The 25,526-nt window shown below is 43.1% G+C and overlaps 1 protein-coding gene across 1 annotated transcript in view; it reads left to right on the top strand.

Annotated features, from left to right (window-relative positions):
* The window catches only part of CACHD1 (cache domain containing 1), a 247,434-nt gene that overhangs the window by 120,595 nt on the left and 101,313 nt on the right, over nt 1–25,526 (top strand). The window contains exon 3 of the mRNA XM_002715945.6: nt 10,601–10,749. Coding sequence (XP_002715991.4) covers nt 10,601–10,749 — 149 coding nt within the window. The remainder of the gene's footprint in view (nt 1–10,600; nt 10,750–25,526) is intronic.

Raw genomic sequence — 25,526 nt, 5'->3', positions numbered from 1 at the left:
AAAAAAAGGCATCTGGTAAAGTCACAGTTCACACACGCCCAGCACATAGTCAGCAATCAGTTACGGCTTGTCTTTCTGTTATTGGTTTCTTGTGGAAAACAGGGTCCTGATATGAGAGGTCAATGATGTGGAACAGGATATGAGAGGCATAAATGGTGAGTCTTAGGACATTTTGGAAAAGAAGGGCCTGAGAAGACTTCAGAGAGGCTGAAATTGGCCTGGACTGGAAGAGTGAACAGAACTTGGATCTGGAGAGTTCATGCTTTTCTGCAGTTTGAAGGAGCTCGTAACAGAAAGAGAATTGATCCCGGGTTTAGAAGAAATAGAACGCAGCTTGAGCTTGGACAAACCTCTCAGCACTGATCTTCTTGATTATAAAAATAGGACAGGAGGTACCTGCTTTGTCCAGCTCCCAGGGTTGTTAGAAGGCACAAATGAGTCAACTCAGGCAAAAATATGTCAAAAATGTTAGAGCCTAACACATGAATAAATTCATCCTGAAATCTTTAAGTAAAGAAAGAGGATCCCAAAGGCAGGCATTTGTCCTAGTTATTGAGATACCAGCTGGGACACCCATGTCCTGTGTTTGATCCTGAGCTTCCCATTTCTACTTTAACCCAGCTCTGGCCATTGTGGGCATTTGGAGAGTTAACCAGCTGAAGGGAGAGTTTCTCTCTCTCCTCTGCCTTCTCTCCCCCTCCCCAAAATGAATGAATGTGAATCCCTGTGTGTGTGTATGTGTATGTATCTGCCTGCTTGACTGTCTCCTCTTGAATGAATGAGTGAGGGTTCCAGAAGAATGCAGAGCTTCCCAAGATTAGAATTATCTACGCTGCAGGACTCAGAGCTTTAGATGTGTCACTGACCGCTGAAGTACGGTCATGGCCAGTGTGAACACATACACCTGACTACATGGAGACTGCTCTTGTTTCTCCAAGTACAGAGAATGTTCTTCGGATTCTACACCTAGAGTACCTGAACCAATCTGTTAAGTTTCCCAAATAATAACTACAATAACAGTAACAGCAATAGTGAAACAATAGGCACTACCATTACTAGGCACCTTCAGTATATTAAGCACTCAGCTAAATACAGACCTTACCTTACTTCATTCTCAGACATCCTGAAGCAGGTAGTACCATTCTCAATTTAGAGTTAATTAAGTTGGTGCTTAGAGAAATAATTTACCTGATCTCCTTTAGCTAGTAAATGAGGGCATTGGATTTAATTCACATTTATTGACTCCAAAGCCTAAGCCTTTTGTGCCACTTTGCTATTAATCTTTAAAAAGAAGAAAAACACACACCCCGTCTGCTGCCTTGTACCAGATTTCCCATGTAGAATTACCCAGGAGAATGAGTTAAATGAATAAAATGGTTAGTTGTCATTCAGATAATCCTTCTCCCTTGTAGTTTTACTGTTAGAAAATTTAGACACACAGTAGTTCCCAGTCATGACAGTATGCATTTTCTAGTCCAGAGACTGGGATATATCAGTAAGAATAATCTTTTGTGCTTTTTCTGAGTTTTGTTTACTCATTGTTTAATTTTTTTAAATTTATTTAACAGGTAGAGTTATAGACAGAGAGACAGAGAGAAAGATCTTCCCTCCATTGGTTCACCCCCCAAATGGCCTTCACAGCCAGCGCTGCACGGATGCTAAGCCAAGAGCTTCTTCCTGGTCTCCCAGGCAGGTGCAGGGGCCCAAGGACTTGGGCCATCCTCCACTGTCCTCCCGGGCCTCAGCAGAGAGCTGGACTGGAAGAGGAGCAACAGGGACAGAACCCGTTGCCCATATGGGATGCTGGCACTGCAAGGTGAAGGATTAACCAAGTGAGCCATGGCGCTGGCCTCATTGTTTCATTTGAACATTACGATAAGCCCTGTTATTGGGGTATTATACCTATCTTATTCATGAGTAGACCAATGCTAAGGAACTTCCCCAAATTCCCAGCCAATAAGTGGGAGAACTCTGTGTCTGGAATACTACAACTATTACTAATAAAAAGAATAGCAAAGACATAGGGAATTTCTTCTGTAGACAGTTTGTAATATGAAACAATGAAATTGTTTTCTTTAAAAAAAAAAAAGCATTTATTTATTTATTAGAAAGGCAGAGTTACAGAGAGGCAGAGGCAGAGAGACAGAGAGAGGTGTTCCATATTCTGGTTTACTCCCCAGATGGCTGTGACAGTTGGAGCTGGGCTGATCCAAAGCCATGAGCCAGGAGCTTCCTCCAGGTCTCCAACATAGGTGCAGGGTCCCAAGGACTTAGGCCATTTTCTACTGCTTTCCCAGGCCAAAGCAGAGAGCTGGATGAGAATTAGAGCAGCCGGGACCCAAACTGGCACCCTTATGGGATGCCGGCACTGTAGGCGGCAGCTTTACCTGCTAAGCTATAGTGCCGGCCCCCTGAGATTGTTTTCTACTTGAAGAACTCTGGAATGCAACGGTGGGATGTTGGTCAGAGATGCTTAATATTTGTGCTTGGCTTAGACTTAGAATTATATCTATGTCATATTCATTTAACTCTGCAACTTGCTGGAACGAAATGGAAGGTTTACTCTTGAGTAATAAGGCTGGAGTAGAAGGAAAGAAGGATCAGCTATTAAATTCTTCTCGTGACACAAAGGTTTTTGAATGTCAAATGTTAAACTCTTCTGCATTCAATAGGAATTTTGCTATGAATCTTCTGTCCCCTGGGGTACGTTTCCTGTCTGTGCCTGTCAGCCTCATTGTTATGTATTTTAAATAAAGCTTTCCCTAACATTAAAACTCCTTCCGGCCCTTCCTTTTGGGAAGCAGACATAAATAAAGTGTGTACTGTGCCTTTGCATTTTTGTTGCCTTTTACCTTTTTCTTTCAGTGTGCCCACCCCGCCCCCAACCTTCAAAAGTCGGAAGCTACGGCAAAAAGAGCTTTTAAAAAGGGGGACTCTGGGGAAGTATGCAAATGACAGAAATGTCTATGGGAAAATTAAGGGAAAGGAAATTCAGCGAGAAAGAAATGCCTTGATGTTGTGATGAAACGTTGTCACTGGAGATGATGACAAATTAGAATCCGTTCCCATGGGGACCACACGCTACCTACTGATCATTTGACCCATGGCTGGATGTTGGCTAGCCTAAGAATTGACCCAAAAGATGACAAGATGGTTTTCGTCCCGTTGTCTCATCAGCATTCAGGAACCCCTTAGGGGATGAAGGGGGAAGGATGAAGAGGGATAAAAGATGAAAGCTGAGCTGTGGAGAGAAAAATGTTTTTAATTACGCTGAGGGGGATTGTGGGTCCACCTGTAGCTTTTGGTTGAGGATGGCCTTTGTTTTCCCCTGTCTGCAGAGATCGTGGTGGGAACCAGACCCATGGTGTGTCTGGCCTCTTGGAAGCTGCCACGTTAGTTAGCCGGGCTGCTTTGGTTTAACGCCTACACACAGGATTTTACTTCTCTATAGGTTCTCTGCACTCTGAGAACTTCAGTTCAGCTTGTGTGCTCCAAGAGATGGCTTTGAGAGGGCAGCAATTGTCCCATGGTGGATGAGGTGAGGTTTCCACAGGGAGTCACCCTCATGCTCCCCCGAGTCTTCTGTTTCTTCACTTGGAAAACGGGAATTCCATCCATTTCCTCTTTTTCTCCTATGATGACTGATTAGTTAATTAAGGTGAAAATCCTGAGGAAAGCACTAAATTCTGAAACTCCTCTCCTGAAGAGAAAGGAACAATACATCTACTCTGTTCTCTTTCCAAGCTAGGAACAGACTATCCTTGAGTTACCAGAAAGTTTAATTTGATGTAACTTATGTGATAGGAGTCAGGAATCTTAGCTAGGCACTGTTTTGGCCTGGGAGGGGGTCGGGGTGGGAGATAACTCCTGGTACTGAATTTGGTATCATCTCTTCATCTGGGGGTAGAATTCGACAGTTCTAAACTTCCCTCAGAGTACTGGGTTTTCATAGGAAGTATGAGGAATTTTAAATGAAATCATAGCATTTTTTAGAAATCTCACTCTCATTATAAAGTAATAAGACTGTGCATGGCTTAGTGTGTCCTGCCAGGAATTTCACAGCATTTGTTAAAGTGGATTGAATAGAAGTATGAGGAGAGGACTAATCTGTGCATATGCTCAGCCTTGCCTGGAAGCTTGGGCTCTGAAGTTAGGCTCAGGGGGTTGGTTGGATTCCTGCTCTTCCACTCACCAGCACCATGACCTGGAGCAAGTTATTTAACCTTCAGTGTCCACTTTTAGAAAATGGAAGTATATACTTTATATGGTTCTTCAAATGATAATCTTCATATGTACATGCAAGACGTTTAGAACAGTGATTTACACAAAATTCCTGTTCAAGGAGGAACTATATGCAAATGTTGGCAATTTTTTTTTTATGAGGCACAGTAGGGCATCACTACGTGAAAGATTGGGGAATCTCTGCTTTGTGGTGGAGAGAACATGGTTGGAGACATTTTGTTCAGTGTCATGGGTGTCTGAACTCTGCACACAAGGTTCCATTCTGCTGCTGAAGACTGTAGCTTGAGGCTGAGTTTAAGGAGGAAACCAAAGGCAGACATTCTCTGTCCCACCTCCCCCAGTGCCCCTCTCCCATCAGCCAGGCACTACTCACCCCAAAGAACTATCAGTACCACAGGCAGTCAATGCTGAGCGCTCTGTGCCTTGTCTGATGATGTTCACGGGACTCTCCAACCTCTGTGATTTGTTGTATTTTAATTTTTTCAGGTATTTAAATTTTGCAGCTTCTCTTTTGGTTTGGTTTGGCTGAGGTATCATAGCTAAACAGGTGAATATACAATTTTTATAGACAACACAGTCCTGAGTTTGACTAAATGAATTACTTTTTCACTGATTTTTTTGGCTTTGGGCTTATCGCTTGGCTCTTTTAATATAAAAAGAAAAGAATGGATGTTTGGCACAGCAATGAGAACACCACTTGGGACTTCCGTATCCCTTGTAAGAATGACTGGGTTTGAGTCCCATCTCAGCTCCAAATTCCAGCTTCCTGCTAATGCGGATCCTGGGTGGCAGCAGGTGATGGCTCAACTACTCTCCCTCCCCTTCTCCTCCCTCCTCCTTCCCCTTCCCTCTCTTCTTCTCCCTTCCCCCACTTCCTCTCCCCTCCTCCCCCTTTCCCCTCTTCTCTCCTGCTCCCCTTTTCCCCCCTTCCCGCTCCTTCCCTGCCATTCAAATACATAAAACAAATAATACTACTACATGGTAGATACTTCTATATGGTATAGAACACTGCTGGCGCCGCAGCTCAATAGGCTAATCCTCTGCCTGCGGTGCCGGCACACCGGGTTCTAGTTCTGGCACCGGATTCTGTCCCGGTTGCTCCTCTTCCAGTCCACCTCTCTGCTATGGCCCGGGAGTGCAGTGGAGGATGGCCCAGGTGCTTGGGCCCTGCACTTGCATGGGAGACCAGGAGAAACACCTGGCTCCTGCCTTCGGATCAGCACAGTGCGCCGGCCACAGCGGCCATTGGAGGGTGAACCAATGGCAAAGGAAGACCTTTCTCTCTGTCTCTCTCACTGTCCACTCTGCCTGTCAAAAAAAAAAAAATCTTTTGAAGAACACTGAAATCTCTTTGTACTAGATTTGTAGATCACAGAACAATCTTGTTATTTTTGGTGATTAGAGGTAGAGCCTGGATTTGAGCAGCTTTGTTTAGCTTAACCTCAATATGCTTATCCTGGGATGGAGTTCAGCCTGTCCTGGACGTTCCAGTTAGCTGCAGCTTCATAACAAACCACCCTGCTTAGTGTAGAAACAACTATTTCTTTATGCTTTTGGATGGTCACGAATTTGGATCAGGCCCAGCAAGGATGACTTTTTTCTGCACTATGGTTTCTGGGGCTCCATAAGGGAAGGCTTCAGGAGCTGGCATTATCTGGAAGCTTCTGGAAGGGATGACTTGACATGCCTAGTCAGGGCTGCCAACCAGACCCTTACCATGGCCTCTCTATGTGTCTTAGATGTGTTATAGCTTAGGAGTTGGGAACTACCAAGAGGGACAGGTAAGAAATAGCATGACCTTCTGTGACCTAGCCTTGGAAGTTAAATAATCTCATTTTCTCTGTACTCTGTTCGTAGGAGCAATCATAAGCCTATACAGATTCAAGCAGTAGGGATTGGGGGAATGTGGACTCCACCTCTCAATAGGGAGAAAGGGTTAGGAATGTGTAGCAACATTTTATAATACTACTACATTGGGATTACGGCTCTGCTGGGGACATGTTAGGGCTCCTGTCTTCTACCTATAGCAAAGCAGATCATATAGCCCCTTCTGCAAATAATTAACTCTGTGATTGTGTAATGAACATAGCCTTAAACAATTTATAAACAAATGAATTTCATATAATTATTAAGTAATATCACAAGATATTCTTTCTTAAATTTTTTAAATGTATGGATCATTTTGTATAGCTCACATAAACAGGCAGTAAATAAAAATACTTGACTAGATATGACCTTAACTCATAATTCTCCAAGTACATAGAACAAACCCTTGGATGTTCCTTGTTTTTTTAATTTATTCATTTGAAAGGCAGAGTTACAGAGAGAAAGAAAGACAGGCAGAGAAAGAGAGATCTTCCATCTGCTGGCTCACTCCCTAACTGGCTGCAGTGGGTGGCAGGGGCCCAGACACTTGGGCCATCCTCTACTGCTTTCCCAGGTGCATTAGCAAGGAGCTGGATGGGAAGTGAAGTAGCCAGTACTTGAACTGGTGCTCATATGGGATGCTGGCGCTCCAGGCTGCAACTAAACCCATTGTAACACAGCATGGCCCCTTATTTTCATACTAAAAGGAATTTGTAAAAATGTTATTTGGAAATTTAGTTCTTTCAAGTATACTTTATCTTCAGCCTGCTATAGAACGTTTGTTCCCAAGAGATAGACTATTCTCCTAATACTTGTGAAAAACTAATATTCTCAGAAGTCAGAACCTAGAAAGAAAAAAAATGAACTTGGTTGTTGATGCAGTTCTAGAAATACATATTGTTGTATATTTTCAAAATAAGTAAGTCTGTGTTTTTAGAGGTTAAAGAGGTTGTTAGACCAAAAGGCAAGGTTGGTGACTCTCAGAAGTGAATTCTCTGTTACTTTTTAACATCTATTAATTCATTATATATTTTTTTTTCTGTGTGTTCTCAATGCTAGGCAATGTACTAGAATCTGAATGGAGTTGAGCAAAACATGTATAATAACTGCCCTTGCCGGCGCCACGGCTCACTAGGCTAATCCTCCACCTTGCGGCGACGGTACACCGGGTTCTAGTCCCGGTCGGGGCGCCGGATTCTGTCCCAGTTGCCCCTCTTCCAGGCCAGCTCTCTGCTGTGGCCAGGGAGTGCAGTGGAGGATGGCCCAAGTGCTTGGGCCCTGCACCCCATGGGAGACCAGGATAAGTACCTGGCTCCTGCCTTTGGATCAGCACGGTGCGCTGGCCACGGCGGCCATTGGAGGGTGAACCAACGGCAAAGGAAGACCTTTCTCTCTGTTTCTCTCTCTCACTGTCCACTCTGCCTGTCAAAAAAAAAAAAAAATCTCTCTCTCTCTCTCTCTGCCTCTCCTCTCTGTGTAACTCTGACCTTCAAATAAGTAAATAAATTTAAAAAAAAAATAACTGCCCTCACATAGCATGCTATCTAGTGGGAGAATCAGATGTCAAACAGATAATAGCATCAGAGTATAATGTGTGTTGTAAGAAGAGTTTGCAGGGCAGAATAAGAATATACATTAGGTTTTTAAGTTGAACTTATTATTCTCTCAACTGCCCATTGAGTGCAAAGTCTAAGAAAAGAGGATTATTATATTAGTACACACTGCTGCTCCAAAAACGTGTCGGTGTGTCTACTGATCATAAGCAATAGTCCTATCCCTGTTATTTGGACTGCATTTAAAATACTATTAATGAGGCTGCTGTTGTGTAGTGGGTTGGGATGCTGACACTGATATCCCAAATTAGAGTGCCAATTCAAGTTCCAGTTCCTCCACTTCCTATCCAGTACCCTACAGATGTGCCTGGGAAGGCAATGGAAGATGGCCCAGGTACTTGGGCCCCCATCACCCACATGAAAACCCAGATGGAGTTCCAGATTCCTGGCTTCATCCTGGTTTGGCGCAGATGTTGTGGCTGTTTAGGGAGTAAATCCATGGATGGAAGGTTCTCCCTCTCTCTCTCTCTTTCTCTCTAACTGCCTTTCAGATAAATAAAAAAAATCTTAATAAAATAAAATACTATTAGCATGTATAATGACCTCTTTTATATTAGTTTAGGCGGGAAAAAAAGAACAAAATAGAAGGTTGTAAATGTTGACATTTTGTAAATTTTTTACCCTTATTAGGTACCATTTTGAATGAGTGGAGAATCAGAACAATTTAGAAACTTTTGGGTTGAATTACAAATTGAGATAATCATCTTTGATTTCTCTCTAAATCAAGGTATCTGATTTGGGAGATTATTGACATTTGTGGCTGGATAATTCTTAGTTCTGAGGAGTTGTCCTATACACTGTAGAATGTTTGTCCTTGTCCTCTACTTGTCAACTTGGTAGCATTTTCTTGTTTCTTTTTTTTTTTTTTTTTTAAGATTTATTTATTTATTTATTTATTTGAAAGAGTTACAGAGAGAGGTAGAGACAGAGAGAGAGAGATCTTCCATCCACTGTTTTACTCCCCAGATGGCCGCAACGGCTGGAGCTGCGCTTATCCGAAGCCAGGAGCCAGGAGCTTCTTCCAGGTCTCCTACGTGGGTGAAGGGGCCCAAAGACTTGGGCCATCTTCTACTGCTATCCCGGGCCATAGCAGAGAGCTGGATCGTAAATGGAGCAGCCGGGACTGGAACCAGTGCCCATATGTAAAGCCAGGGCATTAACCTGCTGTGCCACAGCGCCAGCCCCAGCATTTTCTTCCAAGTTGTGGCAACCAAAATTATCTCCAAACATTGCTAAATGCCCCCCTGGAGGAACAAAATCACCAATGCTGTAAATTAAAATGTGTTTATACCAGTTTTTTTTTTTTTTTTTTTTTGAAAGATTCAGGTATTTATTTGAAAACCAGAGTTACAGAGAAAGGAGAGGCAGAGAGAGGATCTTCCACCTGGTGGTTCACTCCCCAAATGACCACAACAGCCAGGGCTGGACCAGGCCAAAGCCAGGAGCTTCCTTTGAGTCTCCTATGTGGATGGCAGGAGAACAAACAGCAGGGCCATCTTGCACTGCTTTCCCAGGTGCATTAGTAGGAAGCTGGACTGACAGTGGAGCAGCCGGGACTTGAACCAGTGCACAGACAGCAGCTTAACCCACTTCGCCACAGTGCCGGTCCCATGCTTGACTCCAACAACGGAAACTAGCAAAGCCCTAGCTCAGATGTTTGAGTTGTAGTTGCACTTGTTCATTTTTGAGACACAAAATTCCTCCTTTGAAAATGCTAAAATTAATTTGAACAACCTACTCTCAAACGTTCTACTGTTCTGTTAAGTCTATGTTCTGTTAAGTCTGGAAATTTTTCTAAAGTTTACTGTTCGGGCAATTTTTAGGAAGACTGAGGACCAGGGTTATGTGAGACTCTGAAAACCCCTTAATATCTCTGGAATAAAATCAAGCCTGAAAATAACAAATGAACATACCCTGATTTAACGCCACATTCTCAGCCTGTGAACACTGGCGTTGTATGTGACGCGTGACCCAAAGGAGACGATTAGTTCTCCTCTAGTGTGCTGATAATAAATAGCTCTACAAACCCAATTAGCTATAATTCTATCCGTCATTTCATTTGGCTAACATTTTGTTTAAGGGGAAGAAAAACAACACTGTTTTCCTTGGGGATCTGTAATTAAGCTGTGGCATTTGATGGGAACAATGGAGGGGAGGCACTACGCTTTGCCAGTTTGCTTTTATTATTCACATCTGAAAGTAAATCATGATGAAGTGTTCTGTTCAAGGCTGTTAAGAAAGACATTTGTCCATCTTAAAGGTGTAACAGACTAAACACAAGTATACCCCTAGCTGCTCCTTTTGTTTTATGTGGACGTCTGCACTGTACACCTCTGGGGAATTACCGTTCACATGGAAGTCTGCACATGGTGTGCTTGGGTTTTGTAGCAGAGGTACTGAATATTGCTTCCTGCCTTGTATTTCCTCTTCCCTGAAAAGCAGTTTGAATCCAGAACTGCAAATAATAGACAATGTCTCCCCCCCCCCAACCTTTTTTAGTCATGATGTTGCTCTGGACTTGGCAACACTCACTGTCATACTGACAATAATAATATCAGTAGTCTTTGTTTGCCTTTCTCCAGAGAGGCATTTTATAGGTAGCAATTATTCTATGTGAATTCAAACCCATGAGAACTTCATAATATGTCATCATCTGTTACAAGACAGAAGATACTGTTTTATTGGTGTCTCAGTTTCCTTCTGTGTATTCTGGACATTTTGCAGCATTTGTCTCAATGCACACACTGGAATAAGATGTGGGTGGATGTTGTTTTCTCTGAAGTTTAATATGTGCAGCTTGTGACACAAATTAATTAGTGAAAAGTACAGTAGGTTATTGTCTTGGATTTTGATTTATTTTTCTCACTGTTATTCCACAGCTAGCCAAAAAAATCCGAGAGAAGTTCAACCGTTACTTGGATGTGGTCAATCGGAACAAACAAGTTGTAGAAGCGTCCTATACGGCTCACCTAACCTCTCCCCTAACTGCAATTCAAGACTGCTGCACTATTCCACCTTCTATGATGGAGTAAGACTTTGACATTTTCTGTTGTTCTGTTGAAACCAGAATCAAATTGCTTATACATTCTGATACTTATGTCTGTTTGTTACAAAGTGGATCATTTATTTCCTTATTTAAGAATAATATCATTAAGATAATCGCTTTATCTTTCCATAAACAAGTGATTTTTAAAGAAATTCTGAAGAAGTTCTATGGCCAGAAAGTGCCTGGACCTTCCTAACTCAACTTTTTGTCGTGCTGGGATTCAAGTTCAGTAGCGTCAGCTACTGTCTGAGAACAGAGGCCACTAAATCAGGGAAATCACAAGCATTTTGTCATTGACTCAACTATTAAGCCATGAATAAGAAACTTAACAGTGATTTACTCTCTAATCAAGTTGTTTAGTGTTTATTTTTATATTCAGTTTTTCATCAGTGTGATAATAAGCTTTACCATACCAATTTTCTAGAACTATCTACAGTAAGTAAAAGATGTTAATGTACTTTAAAAATTATATGAGCATAACTGTTAGTGTATAATATTATTCCTCTTTTGCATAATAAGTGCTCATGCGGCTAGGCAAGGGATGGATGCAACTTAGTTTTTTGGTGGTTAAATGATGCTTTAATGGTGAAATCAAGCTTGTACTTTGTATGGATTCTTGGTGGGTTTTTAGAATTACTGAACAACACTCAGGTCATCTTCTTTCTCTATGTGTGTAATGGTTAACATGAGCCTCTCTCTGGGTTACCCCCTCGTAGCCTGAAGAAGCTCCTATTGGTTGTTCTCTAAACAAAGTGGAAAGCACATGCAATTTGGAATGATGCTGGCTAGGAACTCTACCTGCTAGAAATTCTGCCTTCAATATTTAATGTCTTTGAGCCAACCTATCTTTAATTTCCAGAATGGGAATAATATAATCAATACTTCACAGGGTATTATAACTATACAGTGAAATAAAATGTGAAAATATTTTGCAAACTGTAATGCTTTGAACAGATATTAGCCATAATTTTTTTTAAGAAAAGTACTTGTCTAATTTCATTTTATTTGGAAAGCAGAGAGAGATTCAGAGATCATGCATCTGCTAGTTTACCATCCAAATGCCCACAACAACCAGGGCTGGACCAGGTTGAAGCCAGGAGTCTAGAATTCAGTCCAGGTCTCCCTGGTGGGCGGTAGTGACCCATGTACTTAGGCCATTATCTGCTGCCTCTCAGGATGCAGAATAGCAGGAAGCTGGCATCAGAAGTGGAGCCAGAACTCAATCCTTGGCACGATGATGCAGGATGTGGGCATCCCAAGTGACATCCTAACCACTATGCCAGTGCCCACCCCTAGAAATAAAATTTATATGCTTTCCTGTTACAGTGAGCATTTGAATTTCTGTTATTTTAGGTTTTATCACCAGAGGTTTCTTTTTTTTGTAGTTTAGGCACAAGTAATTTTTAATGCATTTGACAAACCTGTCATTTATCTATAAATAAGTGTACAGGTGGGTTTAGAACCCCCCAAAAGGAGCATTTTCAGGACAGGGGGAAAAGACAGTACAGTAATGAGGAGTTCCTAGTGAAGGAATAGTTATTACCTGCATCTGGTACCATCTGGCACCTATAATGCACAGGATAGCACCCTAAAGACAGAATTGTCTGTCCCAAAGTGTCAGTCGTGCTGAAGTTGAAAAACCCTTGCTTGGAAGAACAGGGATCTTCATAAACTCTGAAATAGAGTTAGTGCCTTGGGGAGGGAGGGACGAAGGGAGGGAAAGAGAGAGAGAAACTGAGAAACTTGAATTAGCTGACTTCTGCTAGTATTTCTACCCCATTTCTTGCCCACTTGTAAACCTACTACTCTGTCAAGGAGTGCTCAACAATTTCCCCATAGCTTCCTATCACCTCTTTTGTTTTCTTCTCCTGGTTTCCCTTTACCCCTGGAAGAATTCACTGCTCTCTTACCTTTGTTCCCATGGTAATATCCATATACCTCTACATAGTGCAGAAATTAATCTGTGACACCTTGTTATTGGTGAGTCTGCCTCCCCTGCTGTTCTGGGCAGGTATTGCACCTCATCATTTTTACTCTAACGCCTGGCAGTTATGTTTAATTCATATTTGTTGGAATCTAAACAGCTTAGAATATAGGGATGAGTAAGGGGATGTCTACTTTCAAGGCATGTGTACATTGTTAAGGGATGTGCTGGCAAATGCTGAACATAATTAATAGAGCCAAGTGTGCCATAGCCACAAAGTGTTGTGCTTCCTCAAAGCAGAGAACTCTCCAAGGTGGGAGGATTCTGGGAACTTTAGAAATATGAGTATTATCTTTTTTTCTTAACTTAAATTCCATTTTTACCGAGTATTATCTGATTGGGCCATTTATAGATGTATCACAAGAAGCTAAGAGAAGCATGTAAATAGTTTTTGTAGTACCTTAGGATGTGGGGGAAAAGTAAATTTCTCACAATAAAGGATTGCTTAGGGAAATTATATCCCATCCATATACATGGCCTGACAAGATGCAGCCACGATTCAGAAGCTGACCTGTGAAAATGGCCATACAGACATATACATGTGCATACATTTGACACTTGGGAGGACTTGCATTAAAACACTTTAGTATGAGTCCTGGTGCTGTAACGTAGCAAGTTAAATCACCACTTGAGGCACTGGTTCAAGTCCTGGCTGCTCCACTTCTGGCCCAGCTCCATGCTAATGTGCCTGAGAAAGCAGCAGAAGATGGCCCAAGTGCTTGGGCCCCTGCCACCCACGTGGGAGCCATATGAAGCTCCTGGCTTCTGGCTTTCGCCTGGCCCAGCCCTGGCCATTGTTGCCATTTGGGGAGTGAACCAATAGATAGAAGATTTCTCTCTCGCTCTCTCTCTCTCTCAGTCTCTCCCTCTGTCTCTGTAACTCTACATGTCAAAAATAATAATTAATATTTAAAAAAACATTTTAGGGTAAATTCCTGTATGAATATGCTAAGTTAGGGGTTCAGATCTGGGTTGCTGACTATCTTCATTTGGCAAAACTTTGGTAATCTACTTCTTAGGTCATAAACATAATGTAGTCTGTGGCCTCCAGGAATTTTGTATGTAGTTCAGCCTAACATCCCAAAGACAACCATACGCAGAGGGAAGCAAATTGGCGTGAAGGAATGTTCCTGCTTAGGAGTTTTGGTCTCTACTGAATGGTGATGTGATCATCTGTCCTCACTGAGAGACTGACAGAAACAAGAACTGCCATTTAGAGTGAATCAGAAAACCAGGGCTGGTCTGAGGATAAAGCTGAATAATGATCCAACAGACACCTGCTGGAGACACGTTCAAGGGGTCTCTGACAACTCCTGTTTGCAGAAGGAAGTCTCCTGGGCTGAGCCTCCTTGGCTATGAACGGAGCTCCTTTCCAGAGAAATGTGTATATGACTTTTTGGAGTGAACTTGAGCTGATGCTTTTCTAGCCTTTGGCCGGACATGTGCAATTTGTACATTACAAGAGCCCCAAGACTTTTTAATGGACACTCAGAAATGGAAAGAGTGAGTGCATTGTTGGGCTAAGCCAGGGTATGACTCCTTAGCTAGAAGACTTTGTTCCAGCCCCTCATAAAACACTTTTATCTGCATATTATTACTCTTCTGGTTCATTTTTTCCTGTATTGCAATCCTTCCAAAAATGTTTTCATTTTGAATCTCTGGGAGTTGACTTTGGAGTTATGGAGGAAGTAAGAATTCTTGGTTTTGCTAAGCAGTTTAAAGATATTAATAAGGGGGGCCGGCGCCGTGGCATAGTGGATAAAGATTCCGCCTGTAGTGCCAGCATCCCATATGGGCACTGGTTCGAGTCCCGCCTGCTCCACTTCTGATCCAGCTCTCTGCTATGGCCTGAGTAAGCAGCAGCAGATGACCCCTGCATCCACATGGGAGACTGAGAAGAAGCTCCTGGCTCCTGGCTTGGGTGGGTTCAGCTCCAGCCACTGGGGCCATTTTGGGAAAGAACCAGCAGATGAAAGACCTTTCTTTATCTCTGCCTCCACCTCTGTAACTCTGCCTTTCAAATAAATAAATAAATCTTTTAAAAAAAGATATTAATAGCAATGTTTTTCATATTAGGCAGATTTGGCTTTGAATCATACCTCCTCGATTCAAAATTGACCTTGACAGTCATTGAAATTTCTGCGTCTCAGCTTCCTCATCAAAGGTTATTAAATAGTAGTACCTGCATCACAGAGTTGTTGTAGGGGAAATATTTTTACACTGTCTCTAGACAAATATTTTAGTTGATAAATATGTGTTTATTTAAACATTATCCTCTGGATAGCAACAGCATGAAAATTTTTTTTTTAAATACAACTAAATAAAACTTTTAAATGAAAATTTTGAAGTGAATATGTGGAATTTTGAAGGTGATAGGATATGGTAATGGCTGACGTTTATGAAAAGCTGATTCAAGATTATTGATGAAGTCTTTCTACACTGTAAGAATCTGCCATTCTGCATGTGGGCTCTATCTGGCTGTATGCACAGGTGTTAATAGTCCTTCATAAGTGTGTCAGCAATTGTCCAGAGACCACATAAGGGATCTGCAGGCTTAGTCCTTGATCTTACCTGTTCAAAAGTCATTGGCGCCAGCGCCGCGGCTCACTAGGCTAATCCTCCGCCTTGCGGCGCCGCCACACCAGGTTCTAGTCCTGGTCAGGGCGCTGGATTCTGTCCCGGTTGCCCCTCTTCCAGGCCAGCTCTCTGCTGTGGCCCGGGAGTGCAGTGGAGGATGGCCAAGTGCTTGGGCCCTGCACCTGCATGGGAGACCTGGAGAAGCACCTGGCTCCTGGCTTCGAATCAGCGCGGTGTGCCGACCGCAGCGCGCCAGCCACAGTGGCCACTGGAGGGTGAACCAACAGTAAAGGAAGACCTTTCTCTCTGTCTCTCTCTCACTGTCCACTCTGCCTGTCAAAAAAAAAAAAAAAAAGTCATTGGCACCCTAGAAATATGTATATATATTTTTAACTCAGCACTCTCTCAGTGGGACAACAGCTGTTTGTTACTAATATTTTAAGTGACCTTGGCCTATTGCTCATGCTTTTTCTCAATGTGTTAAAGATTAATTAGATGTAGGACAGTGCTTCTCCAAGTACTTTGATCAATAGTTAATTGTTACTTCGTTTTAGGGCTGCAGATAGCAAAGCTCCTAAGTAGGAGTTTTTATTTTCACTGACTTAAAGTCCATGTTTGATTTTCCTCACCAAGGCTTCACAGTACTCATTTTAAAAAATAAAGTGCCCAGTTTTGAATAGAGAGGGACATTAAAAGTTCTACACAATACACCCTGATGACACCAGAGAGAACCTGCAAAGTGGCAGAAAATTGAGTTTTCAGATGAGTTTAGTACTCCCTCTGCAACCAGTTAGCTCTTAAAATTCTTATTCAGGAGCCTTGGAAGTTAATTATTTTGCACAGGGGACTGCGTAGTGATTAGACACTCTGTCAATGTTTGTTGAAGGAATTACCTGCAGAACCATCATTGTCAAAGTTGGGCAAAAAATAGTTTAAGATAAACTCATTTTCAGTGGTGACACTTAACATGGCTTTGAGAGTAGGTTCATTTATTCAGATAATTCAATTAGCAGCTCCCTTTTTGTTGTGTGGGGTTAAGTGCCAAGGGTGCAGGAGATTCTTTGGCTCTCCCACAAGGCTTGCACAAACACCGAATTATGTCCACGGACTATGGCATGCATGTGCTTTTGGTTTTGGTTTTTTGGTTTGGTTTGCTTTGGTTTGGCCCCTGTTCTATTTGACCCCACAGATCTTTGAAATAAGATTTTCAAATTTATGTGTTTTTTTTTTTTTTTAAGATTTATTTATTTGAAAGGCAGGGTTATGGAGAGAGAGAGGGAGAGACGGAGATGGAGAGAAATCTTTCATCTGCTTTCTGGTTCACTCCCCCAAAATGGCTGCAGTGGCCAGGGATGGTCCAGGCAGTCCAAAGCCAGGAACTCCTCCCAATCCTCCCATGTGGATGACAGGGGCCCAGGCATTTGGGCCTGTTCCACTGCATTCCCACATCAGCAGGGAGCTTGATCAGAAACAGAGCAGATGGGAATTGAACTGGTGGTCTGATATGGGATGCTAGTGTTGCAAGTGGTGACTTACTCAATATGCTGTGCCACAATGCCGGCCCCTCTAATTTGTAAGTTTTTATATCTATTACCAGCATCTAAACTTTGGGAGATTAAACATTTTTAAAATCCAAATTTCTATCTTTTCTGAGAAATCAAAAGATCTGGCAATCCTAGGTCTACAACCGCACTGGGCAGCAGTCAGTTCCCATGCAGAACAGCTCGCTTTAAAAGCAGGCCACGTGCTTGCCTTTCACTACACTTCCCGCTGCTCCCTGATCTCACTGTGCGTTATACACAACCCTCCCCTGACTTTCATTACCTGCCTGGCCCATCTGAGCATGTGAGTGTGCCACTGTTGGCATGGTAATAGATTTGACCTAAGAAAATGTCAAGCCCCCTGTGCCTACCCTGCCATGCCAATTTAAACATCCTTTCTCATTCTCTTGACACAAAGCATTTGTGTTCCTGAAGTCTGTGTTGCCACACAGGTGGAACTGTACCTTGTACTTCTGAAGCTAAGTTCAGTTAGTGTGCCTTGCTGACCCTGGGCTTTTATGTAAACCAACCGTTCTTTCTGTATCTCCAAATGGAGTTGTTCCCTTGGCTAAAGGAACATCCTTGTTAACTGATTAAAAATGTTTAAGATTTGTTTTATTTGAAAGGCAGGGTGTGAGAGTGAGAGTGAGAGAGAGAAAGATATCATCCATCCAATGGTTCGCTCCCCACATGGCTGCAATGGCTGGGTCTGGTCCAGGCCAAAGACAAGAGCCTGGAACTCCAACCAGGTCTCTCACAGGGGTGGCAGAGGCCCCAGTATTTGGACCATCTTCTGCTTTCTCAGATGCATTGTGAGGGAACTGGATTGGAAGTGGAGCAGCCAGGACTCCAGCCTGCACTCTTATAGGATGGTGGCTTAATCCACTGCTTCACAGCACTGACCCCATGACTGATCATTTTAGAAATTGGCATTGAGGCACCTAGGCTTGGCTTGATGAGCAAAGTGATAGTCTGGCGGTGCTGTAGTCAGTGAGCACCTTGTTTCTAAACTCTAAAGCTCCACCAGGAGCTAGGAGCCTTCAGTTGAATAGATAATTCTGAGCTGTATTCATCAAGGGGGACTTCAGATGCTTCACTGCTTTCAACAAAAAGAAGAAACTCTTGAAACTATTTTCAAATTGGATTCCTGCTATTTTATAGGGAGCTCTTTGAGTTGGGGCATCCACTGAGATTGATAAAGTCACTGAGAAAGGCAGCTAGGACTCCTCTCATTTAAAAGAACCTCCATTCAGTGTATTCCCAGTTGGTAACCTTAGAACTATGTGATTTCAGGAGGTGAGTTTTCTTATTCAACCTCTTGAGCACATCATGGAGCAGACAAAGCAAAGAACACAGGTCCTGATTATAATTCTCCTGAACAGCTACTGTTGTAACTGGATGTCACTCATGGATCCCCAGGGACACAGGAACCATAGGGTATGTATGTGTGCACCCGTGTGCACACACATACAAAGATATTCATGTTTATTTTAATGACTCACATGCTTGTAGAAGTACAAGTCCAAAATCTTTAGTGCAGACCCATCTGGACACCCAGAGAGAACAGCAGGTCAGGTCCAGTGGCAGTCTGCTGGAAGAGTTCTTCTTGCTTAAGGGAGTTTAGTCTTTGTTCTATTAAGGCCTTCAACTGATTAGCTGAGACCCACCTACATTGTGAAGAGTGATCTGCTTTACTCAGCATCTATAGTTTAAATGTTATCCAATCTAAAAAATGACTTCACAGAAACATCTGGAATAGTGTTTGATCATATATCTGGCCACCATGGCCTAGCCAAGGTGATACATAAAATTAGCCATCACACCCTGAGAGTAAGAATAGGGAATTGGATTGCAAAATGTACTTTATAGGCAGCTCAATAGGCTAATCCTCCGCCTGCAGCGCCGGGTTCTGTCCCGGCCACTCCTCTTCCTGTCCAGCTCTCTGCTGTGGCCCAGGAAGGCAGTAGAGGATGGCCCAGGTCCTTGGGCCCTGCACCTGCATGGGAGACCAGGAGAGGCACCTGGCTCCTGGCTTTGGATCAGCGCAGTGTGCTGGCTGCAGCGCGCCAGCCACAGCATCCATTGGGGAGTGAACCAATGGAAAAGAAGGACCTTTCTCTCTCTCTCTCTCTGTCTCTCTCTCTCTCACTGTCCACTCTGCCTGTCAAAAAAAAAAAAAAAAAAAAAAAAGAAACAAAATGTACTTTATAAAGACTTCATATTGAGGATGGAGAGTGCCCAACTCTTACTCCTGGAACTTTTTGCTGGATTTCCCTACATTGGTTACCTTAAAAAAGTTAATACTCATGCTAATGAGCTACCTGAAAAGGAGCCTTAGCATTTGCGTCACTCTTTTTCCATGTAAATCGATTGTATATTTTGTGGCCTGATTTAGATGTTGTGTAGATTTCAATTCCCATTTCAAGTTCTTTAGGTATTATTGACAGAGTTACTCAGAGTTGTTCTTGTTTGATGGTTAACATGCTGACCCACAGGGTTTATATTCCTTTACTAGGCTCTTTAGCAATCTTATATTCAATTTAAAAAGATTAATTTCCATTCTTTTTTTAAAGATTTATTTATTTATTTGAAAATCAGAGTTACACAGAGAGAGGAGAGGCAGAGAGAGAGAGGTTTTCCATCAAATGGTTCACTCCCAATTGGCCGCAAAGGCCAGAGCTGTGCCAATCTGAAGCCAGGAGCCAGGAGCTTCTTCTGGGTCTCCCATCCCATGCAGGTGCAGGGGCCCAACGACTTGGGCCATCTTCTACTGCTTTCCCAGGCCATAGCAGAGAGCTGGATAGGAAGTGGAACAGCCGGGTCTCAAACCGGCACCCATATGGGATGCTGGACTGCAGGTGGCAGCTTTACCCACTACACCACAGCGTCAGTTCCCGTAATTTCCATTCTTAAGGGACCTAGCTTCAAGTCATCAGTTTTTTGTTTGTTTTTAAACTGAACTCAAACATGAGCTTTCATTTTTAAGAAGTGAAAAGTCTTTTTATTTTACTTTATATTTTTTTAATCAACCTGGGCTGTACTGTGGTAGAAAAATAATACCAGCTTCCTGCATCAGAAGTCCTTCGTCCCCTGCCACCCATTTGGAAGACCAGGATGCACTTCCTTTGCTGCTCTTTGAGGAGTAAGCCATCAGATGGAAGATTGATGTGTGTGTGTGTGTGTGTGTGTGTGTGTGTGTCACGAGCGCCTACTGTCAGGCAGCTCAACAGTAGCAAGTGCGATGTACGACTTGTCAGTCATGGGGAAGAAAGGAACACCAGAACACAAGACTGTCTTTCCAATGAGAGATTTTATTGCTTACACACCAGGGGTTTTTTTTTTATCACACTACTCATCAGCATGCTCATTGAGGTTAGTACACTTATTAGTATCAATATACTTATCAATCTATACTAATTAATATACTTATCAATAAACTACTTAACAGCTACTTAGCTTAACATAACTACTATCAGAGTAACACTATTTCCTTAATAACTAGAGGACTAGTGGAATCAGTACCATTAATATCAGTATCAATAATACTACTAGAACTTATTCATTAATCCACAGATCACAGTATACAGTGTTAAAGTAATTTTGAGGGCTATCCAATCATAATAGTGTATGTACATCAAGGTCTTCAGCATTATTTGCAGATACCTCGCATAGGGTCAAAGCATAGTTATATTATATTACACATGACTAACATTATTGTAAAAGCTGCGTTTTCAAGGCTTATATCACGGTCACGACAAAGAGTGTCAGTGTTCAAGGTCTAGAGCTCTATGTCTCGGCAGAGACGGATCTCGGATCAGCCACTTACAGGCAGGAAGTCGTGGGAAGGCTGTCACTCTGGGCAGTAGGCTCAAAGTTACCAGGCGGACGGCCAGGCAAGAAGTTGGAGAGGTCCCTGCTGAGAGGCCTGGTCCGGCTTTGTGGTCAGGTCTGGCAGCAGGCTGATAAGGGGTCCAGGCAAGGTGGTGAGGCGGCATCTCAGCTGGAGTTTTGATCCCGTGGTCACCTTGTGTCGCTTAGCAAGGGGGGCTAGCGAGCTGGCTCTTCAGCTCCAAGTGCGAGGAGATCCAGAGGTCCACACGCACTGGGCCCTTTGTCCGTTGTCGGCTTGTGCTGCTACCTGCTCCGTGCAGAGTAACGGGCTGCCTCTTCAGCCCCAGATGTGTGGAGATCCAGAGGTTCACACACACCGGGCCATGATCCCCGAGAGGATCGAGAGCGGTGCAAGGGCTCCCCTTTTAATCCTCATTTTCCAGCAGTCCTCCAGCTTGCCATCCTCCAACTTGTTGTCCAATCAGTGCTGTTTCCTCCTTGCTTGCAGTTGAACAGTCCAGTCAATACTATTCCTGCCTCACTTATGTTTGAACAGTCCATTCAGCGTGGGTAGGAGGGTATTGCTCGTAGCACACAGTGTGTGTGTGTGTGTGTGTGTGTGTGTGTGTGTGTGTTTCTCCCTCTCTGTCTTTGCTGTGCCTTTCAAATAAAATTAATTTGTTTTAAAGATTTATTTTATTTATCTATTTGAAAGAGTGCAGAGAGAGGGCAAGACAGAGATCTTCCATCCACTGGTTCACTCTCCAGGTGGCTGAAACAACCAGAGTTGGGCCAGGCCAAAGCCAGAGCTCCATCTGGGTCTCCCAAATGGGTGACAGGGATCGAAACACTTGGGCCATCTTCCACTGCTTTTCTCAGGACATTAGCAGGGAGCTGGATCAGAAGTAGAGCAGCCAAGAGACAAACCAGTGCCCATATGGGATGACTGCATGGTAGGCAGTGGCTTTGCTGGCTGCTTCACAATGCCAGCCCCAAAAATAAAGTAAGTCTTAAAAGGAAGAATGTCTTAAACAGTAAAATAATTTGCTGTTAAAGACAACTTTTCCTACTGCTCAAATATATTGAATATTTTTTTTTCTTAAAGATTTATTTATTGGGGCCGGTGCTGTGACGTAGTGGGTTAAAGCCCTAGCCTGAAGCGTCGATATCCCATATGGGTGCCAATTTGAGACCCAGCTCCTCCACTTCCAATCCAGCTCTCTGCTATGGCCTGGGAAAGCAGTAGAAGATGGCCCAAGGACTTGGACCGCTGCACCCACGTGAAAGACCCAGAAGAAGCTCCTGGCTTCAGATCAGCGCAGCTCCGACTGTTGCAGCCAATTGGGGAGTAAACCATTGGATGGAAAACCTCTCTCTCTCTCTCTCTCTCTCTCTCTCTCTGCCTCCCTCTGCCTCTCCTCTCTCTGTGCAACTCTGACTTTTAAATAAATAAATAAATCTTTTTTTTAAAAGAGAGGCAGAGGCTGGGGTGGGGTGGTCTTCCATCCGCCGGTTCACTCCCTAGATGGCTACAGTAGCAGGAGCTGCGCCGATTCAAAGCCAGGAGCTTCTTCTGGATCTCCCACAGACCAGAATTTTTGGGTACAGGGGCCCAAAAATTTGGGCTATCTTCCACTGCTCTCCCAGGCCATAGCAGAGAGCAGGATCAGAAGTGGAGTAGCCAAGACTTAGAACTGTCACCCATATGGGATGCCAGCACTGCAGGCAGTGGCTTTACCTGCTATGCCAGAGTACCGACCCACCTATATTGGATTCTATGAGAATTTACTTAACATCTTTTTGAAAATTATCTAGAAAAAAATAGTTGATGTTATATGGTGGTGTTGAGAGGTTAAGTCACTCATTCATTCATTCATTCATTTGAAGTAATAAAACTTGGTAGAATGTTTATGGAAGAAGCATTTCAACTGGGTATTAAAGTAGGACAAGGAATGGAACTTAGGGAGATGTTGAGGAAGAGCTTTCTAGGAGAGAAGACAAATATGAAGGAAGCCCATGGCTGGCAGTGGTCAAGCACTGAAGAGAGATCTGTGTCAGAGCTAGAGATGAAAGAGACCACTAAGAAGCTGGCTCAATATCAGTTCCTGGGAACCTTCAGACACTAGACTAAAGAATTTGGCAGTAGGCTCCATAAATGAAAAAACAGATAATGTTTATCCTGCTCTTCCCTATTTTCTGACCTATTGGAGGCACTCATGAATGAGGAAATTAATAAGATTTTTTTTTTTATTTGAGAGGCATAATTAGAGAGAGAGACATCTTCCATCTCTGAACACAACAGCCAGGGCTCCCATGTGTGTACAGCGGCCCAAGGGCTTGGACCATGATCCACTGCTTTCCCAGGCACATTAGTAGGGAGTTGGATTGGAAGTGTAGCAGCTGGAACTTGAACCAGCACCCTTGCGGGAGGCAGCACTGCAAGCGGCAGCTTACCCCATTGTGCCGCGACACTGGCCCCTAATTTAAGATTTTTGAGAGCATGAATGAAATGGCAAAGCAAGAACAATAAAGAGGTTTTAGTTGTCAACCATGTAACAACTGAAGACTTATCCTGATTGTTTGTGTAGGGAAGGCACAAGAGGAGGCCTGGACTTAACTTGGCTGTTGACTCCCAATGTTTTGGGTTTTGCAGGTGGGTGGAATTGGAACAAAGGTGGGTGACATTGATTCTGGTTAGGTAAACTGTGAGTGTTGGTATCAGGTGCTAAGGCATATTTGTACTCTGTGTGCCTTCTCATCTTTCTTTGTCACTTGAGTTCAGAGACACTTCTTTGTATTCTTCTTTGTATTTAATACCTTGCTGGAACAGGGCCTGGGTAAATATTTGCTGAAGAAGTCAGGACTCAGTAGCAAACCTGAGATTGTCTTTAGTTTGCAAGTTGTAGTGGTGATGCACAATAATCAAGCTATTCTTCCTTTAGATAGAAATTGAATGATATTATTAAATAGTTTTAAGATTGAACCATATTAGTAGTATTATACTCATTCATCATAATGTTTTCACCAGAACGTTATTCCATTGTCATAAATTTGATATGAAATTTAAGCTGATGTCAGTTATCCCAGTTATCAGCCATTTTTAATAATTCTGTTACATGCAGAGCGAATTTTAAAATGCATGAAATGTACAAATTGTAAAATACACATCATTTTCAAGTGAAATTGTCTATCATGTTCAGGCCAAATGATGTGCAAGACATTGTACTGAACACAATCTGCTGGAAGAAGATGAGTAAAGTAGTCTGTACCTTCAGGAAGTCAGAGGACACAGGTGGAATAAGTTCTAAACTGGGGCAAGTGCATGAAAGAAATGCAGACTCTTTTTTATGATTTATATTTGAAAGGCAGAGTGAGAGAACAAAAGAGATCTTCCATCTGCTAGTTCGCTTCCCAAGTAGCTGCCATGGGTAGGGCTGGGCCAAGCTGAAGCCAGGAGCCCAGAACTCCATCTGGGTCTCCCATATGGGTGGCAGGGGCCCAAGCACTTGGGCCATCCTTGCAGCCTTCCCAGGCACATTAGCAGGGAACTGGATCAGAAGCAGAGCAGCCAGGACACAAACCAGCGCTCCAATGTGGGAAGATATGAGAGGCTGGCATGGCAAATGACAGCTTAACCCGCTGTGCTACAGTGCTAGCCTCCAGACCCTCTTTTGGAGAACGAGAGTGTAAATTCTCAGGTATGGTAGGAAAAGTGGTATGTGAGGCCTTGAACTGTGCAACATCCCGAAGTAGAACTAGGGGAGGAATGCTTCAGACCAGAAACCGGCAACGTCCACAGAGCAGCTGAGAATGGTGAAGTAGAGGTAGAGGACCCAGTTTGAGCTGTACCTCGTGAATATGTTGTGGCAAGCTCAAAATTGTAGGTCACCTAGAAATTTCTCTGCAAGCAGTAGGTTTTTAAGCAGAGAAAGGCTGTGGTCAGGCCTATGATTTGGAAAAATTGATTAGTTGGCAAGAAAGGAATAATTTTGGTAGATTAGTCGTCATGTTGGGCCAATCTAATAATCATGGAGAAAAGTAATGACCGCTTGAGAGACAATCGTGGGAAAACAGAGTACATCTGGGGTGTCAGCAGTTACATGGGATGTAAAAACAAGGAGTGGAGGAAATGTAGAATCCGGCAGCTAGTTTTATTTGAGGTATGAAAGGGCAGGAAGTTTTTAAAGATGGCTCTAAATTTTGAATAGCGCTCTTTTAGAGGAATCTATAAACCAAAGGGTGAAAAATAGAGCAAAAGAAGACTTTGCAGAGGAATAGCAGGGATTTAGAAGGAGCGTGCTGATTTGGATTTTGAGCTTCACGTGAATCTTTCTTGAGAGCTGTTTGACAAATTGAGAGCAGTAGTATCATTTTATTTTCATCCCACAAACGTTTTGTCCCTCATAACTAGGTTATGTGTGTGGTAGCCCAGGAGATGGGGCAAAGTTGTAATGCCTGTTCTTAATGGTGTGTTAATACACAGAAGAGTTTTATATAAAATGGTATTTTTAGATATAATAGCTTACCAGTATGTAGACAGATCGTATTTTTTTCCTAACTGTGATTTGACATGTCTAAACCTATATACATCAGCCGGCGCTGCCGCTCAATAGGCTAATCCTCTGCCTGTGGCGCCGGCACACCGGGTTCTAGTCCCGGTCGGGGCGCCGGATTCTGTCCCGGTTGCCCCTCTTCCAGGCCAGCTCTCTGCTGTGGCCCCAGAGGGCAGTGGAGGATGGCCCAAGTCCTTAGGCCCTGCACCCACATGGGAGACCAGGAAGAAGTACCTGGCTCCTGGCTTCAGATCAGCGCAGCGGCCATTTGGG

Source organism: Oryctolagus cuniculus, chromosome 7 (assembly GCF_051225735.1).
Source record: "Oryctolagus cuniculus isolate XC-2025 breed Fujian yellow rabbit chromosome 7, ASM5122573v1, whole genome shotgun sequence".
NCBI classification, from domain to species: Eukaryota; Metazoa; Chordata; class Mammalia; order Lagomorpha; family Leporidae; genus Oryctolagus; species Oryctolagus cuniculus.
This window is presented reverse-complemented; position numbering and strand designations above follow the sequence as displayed.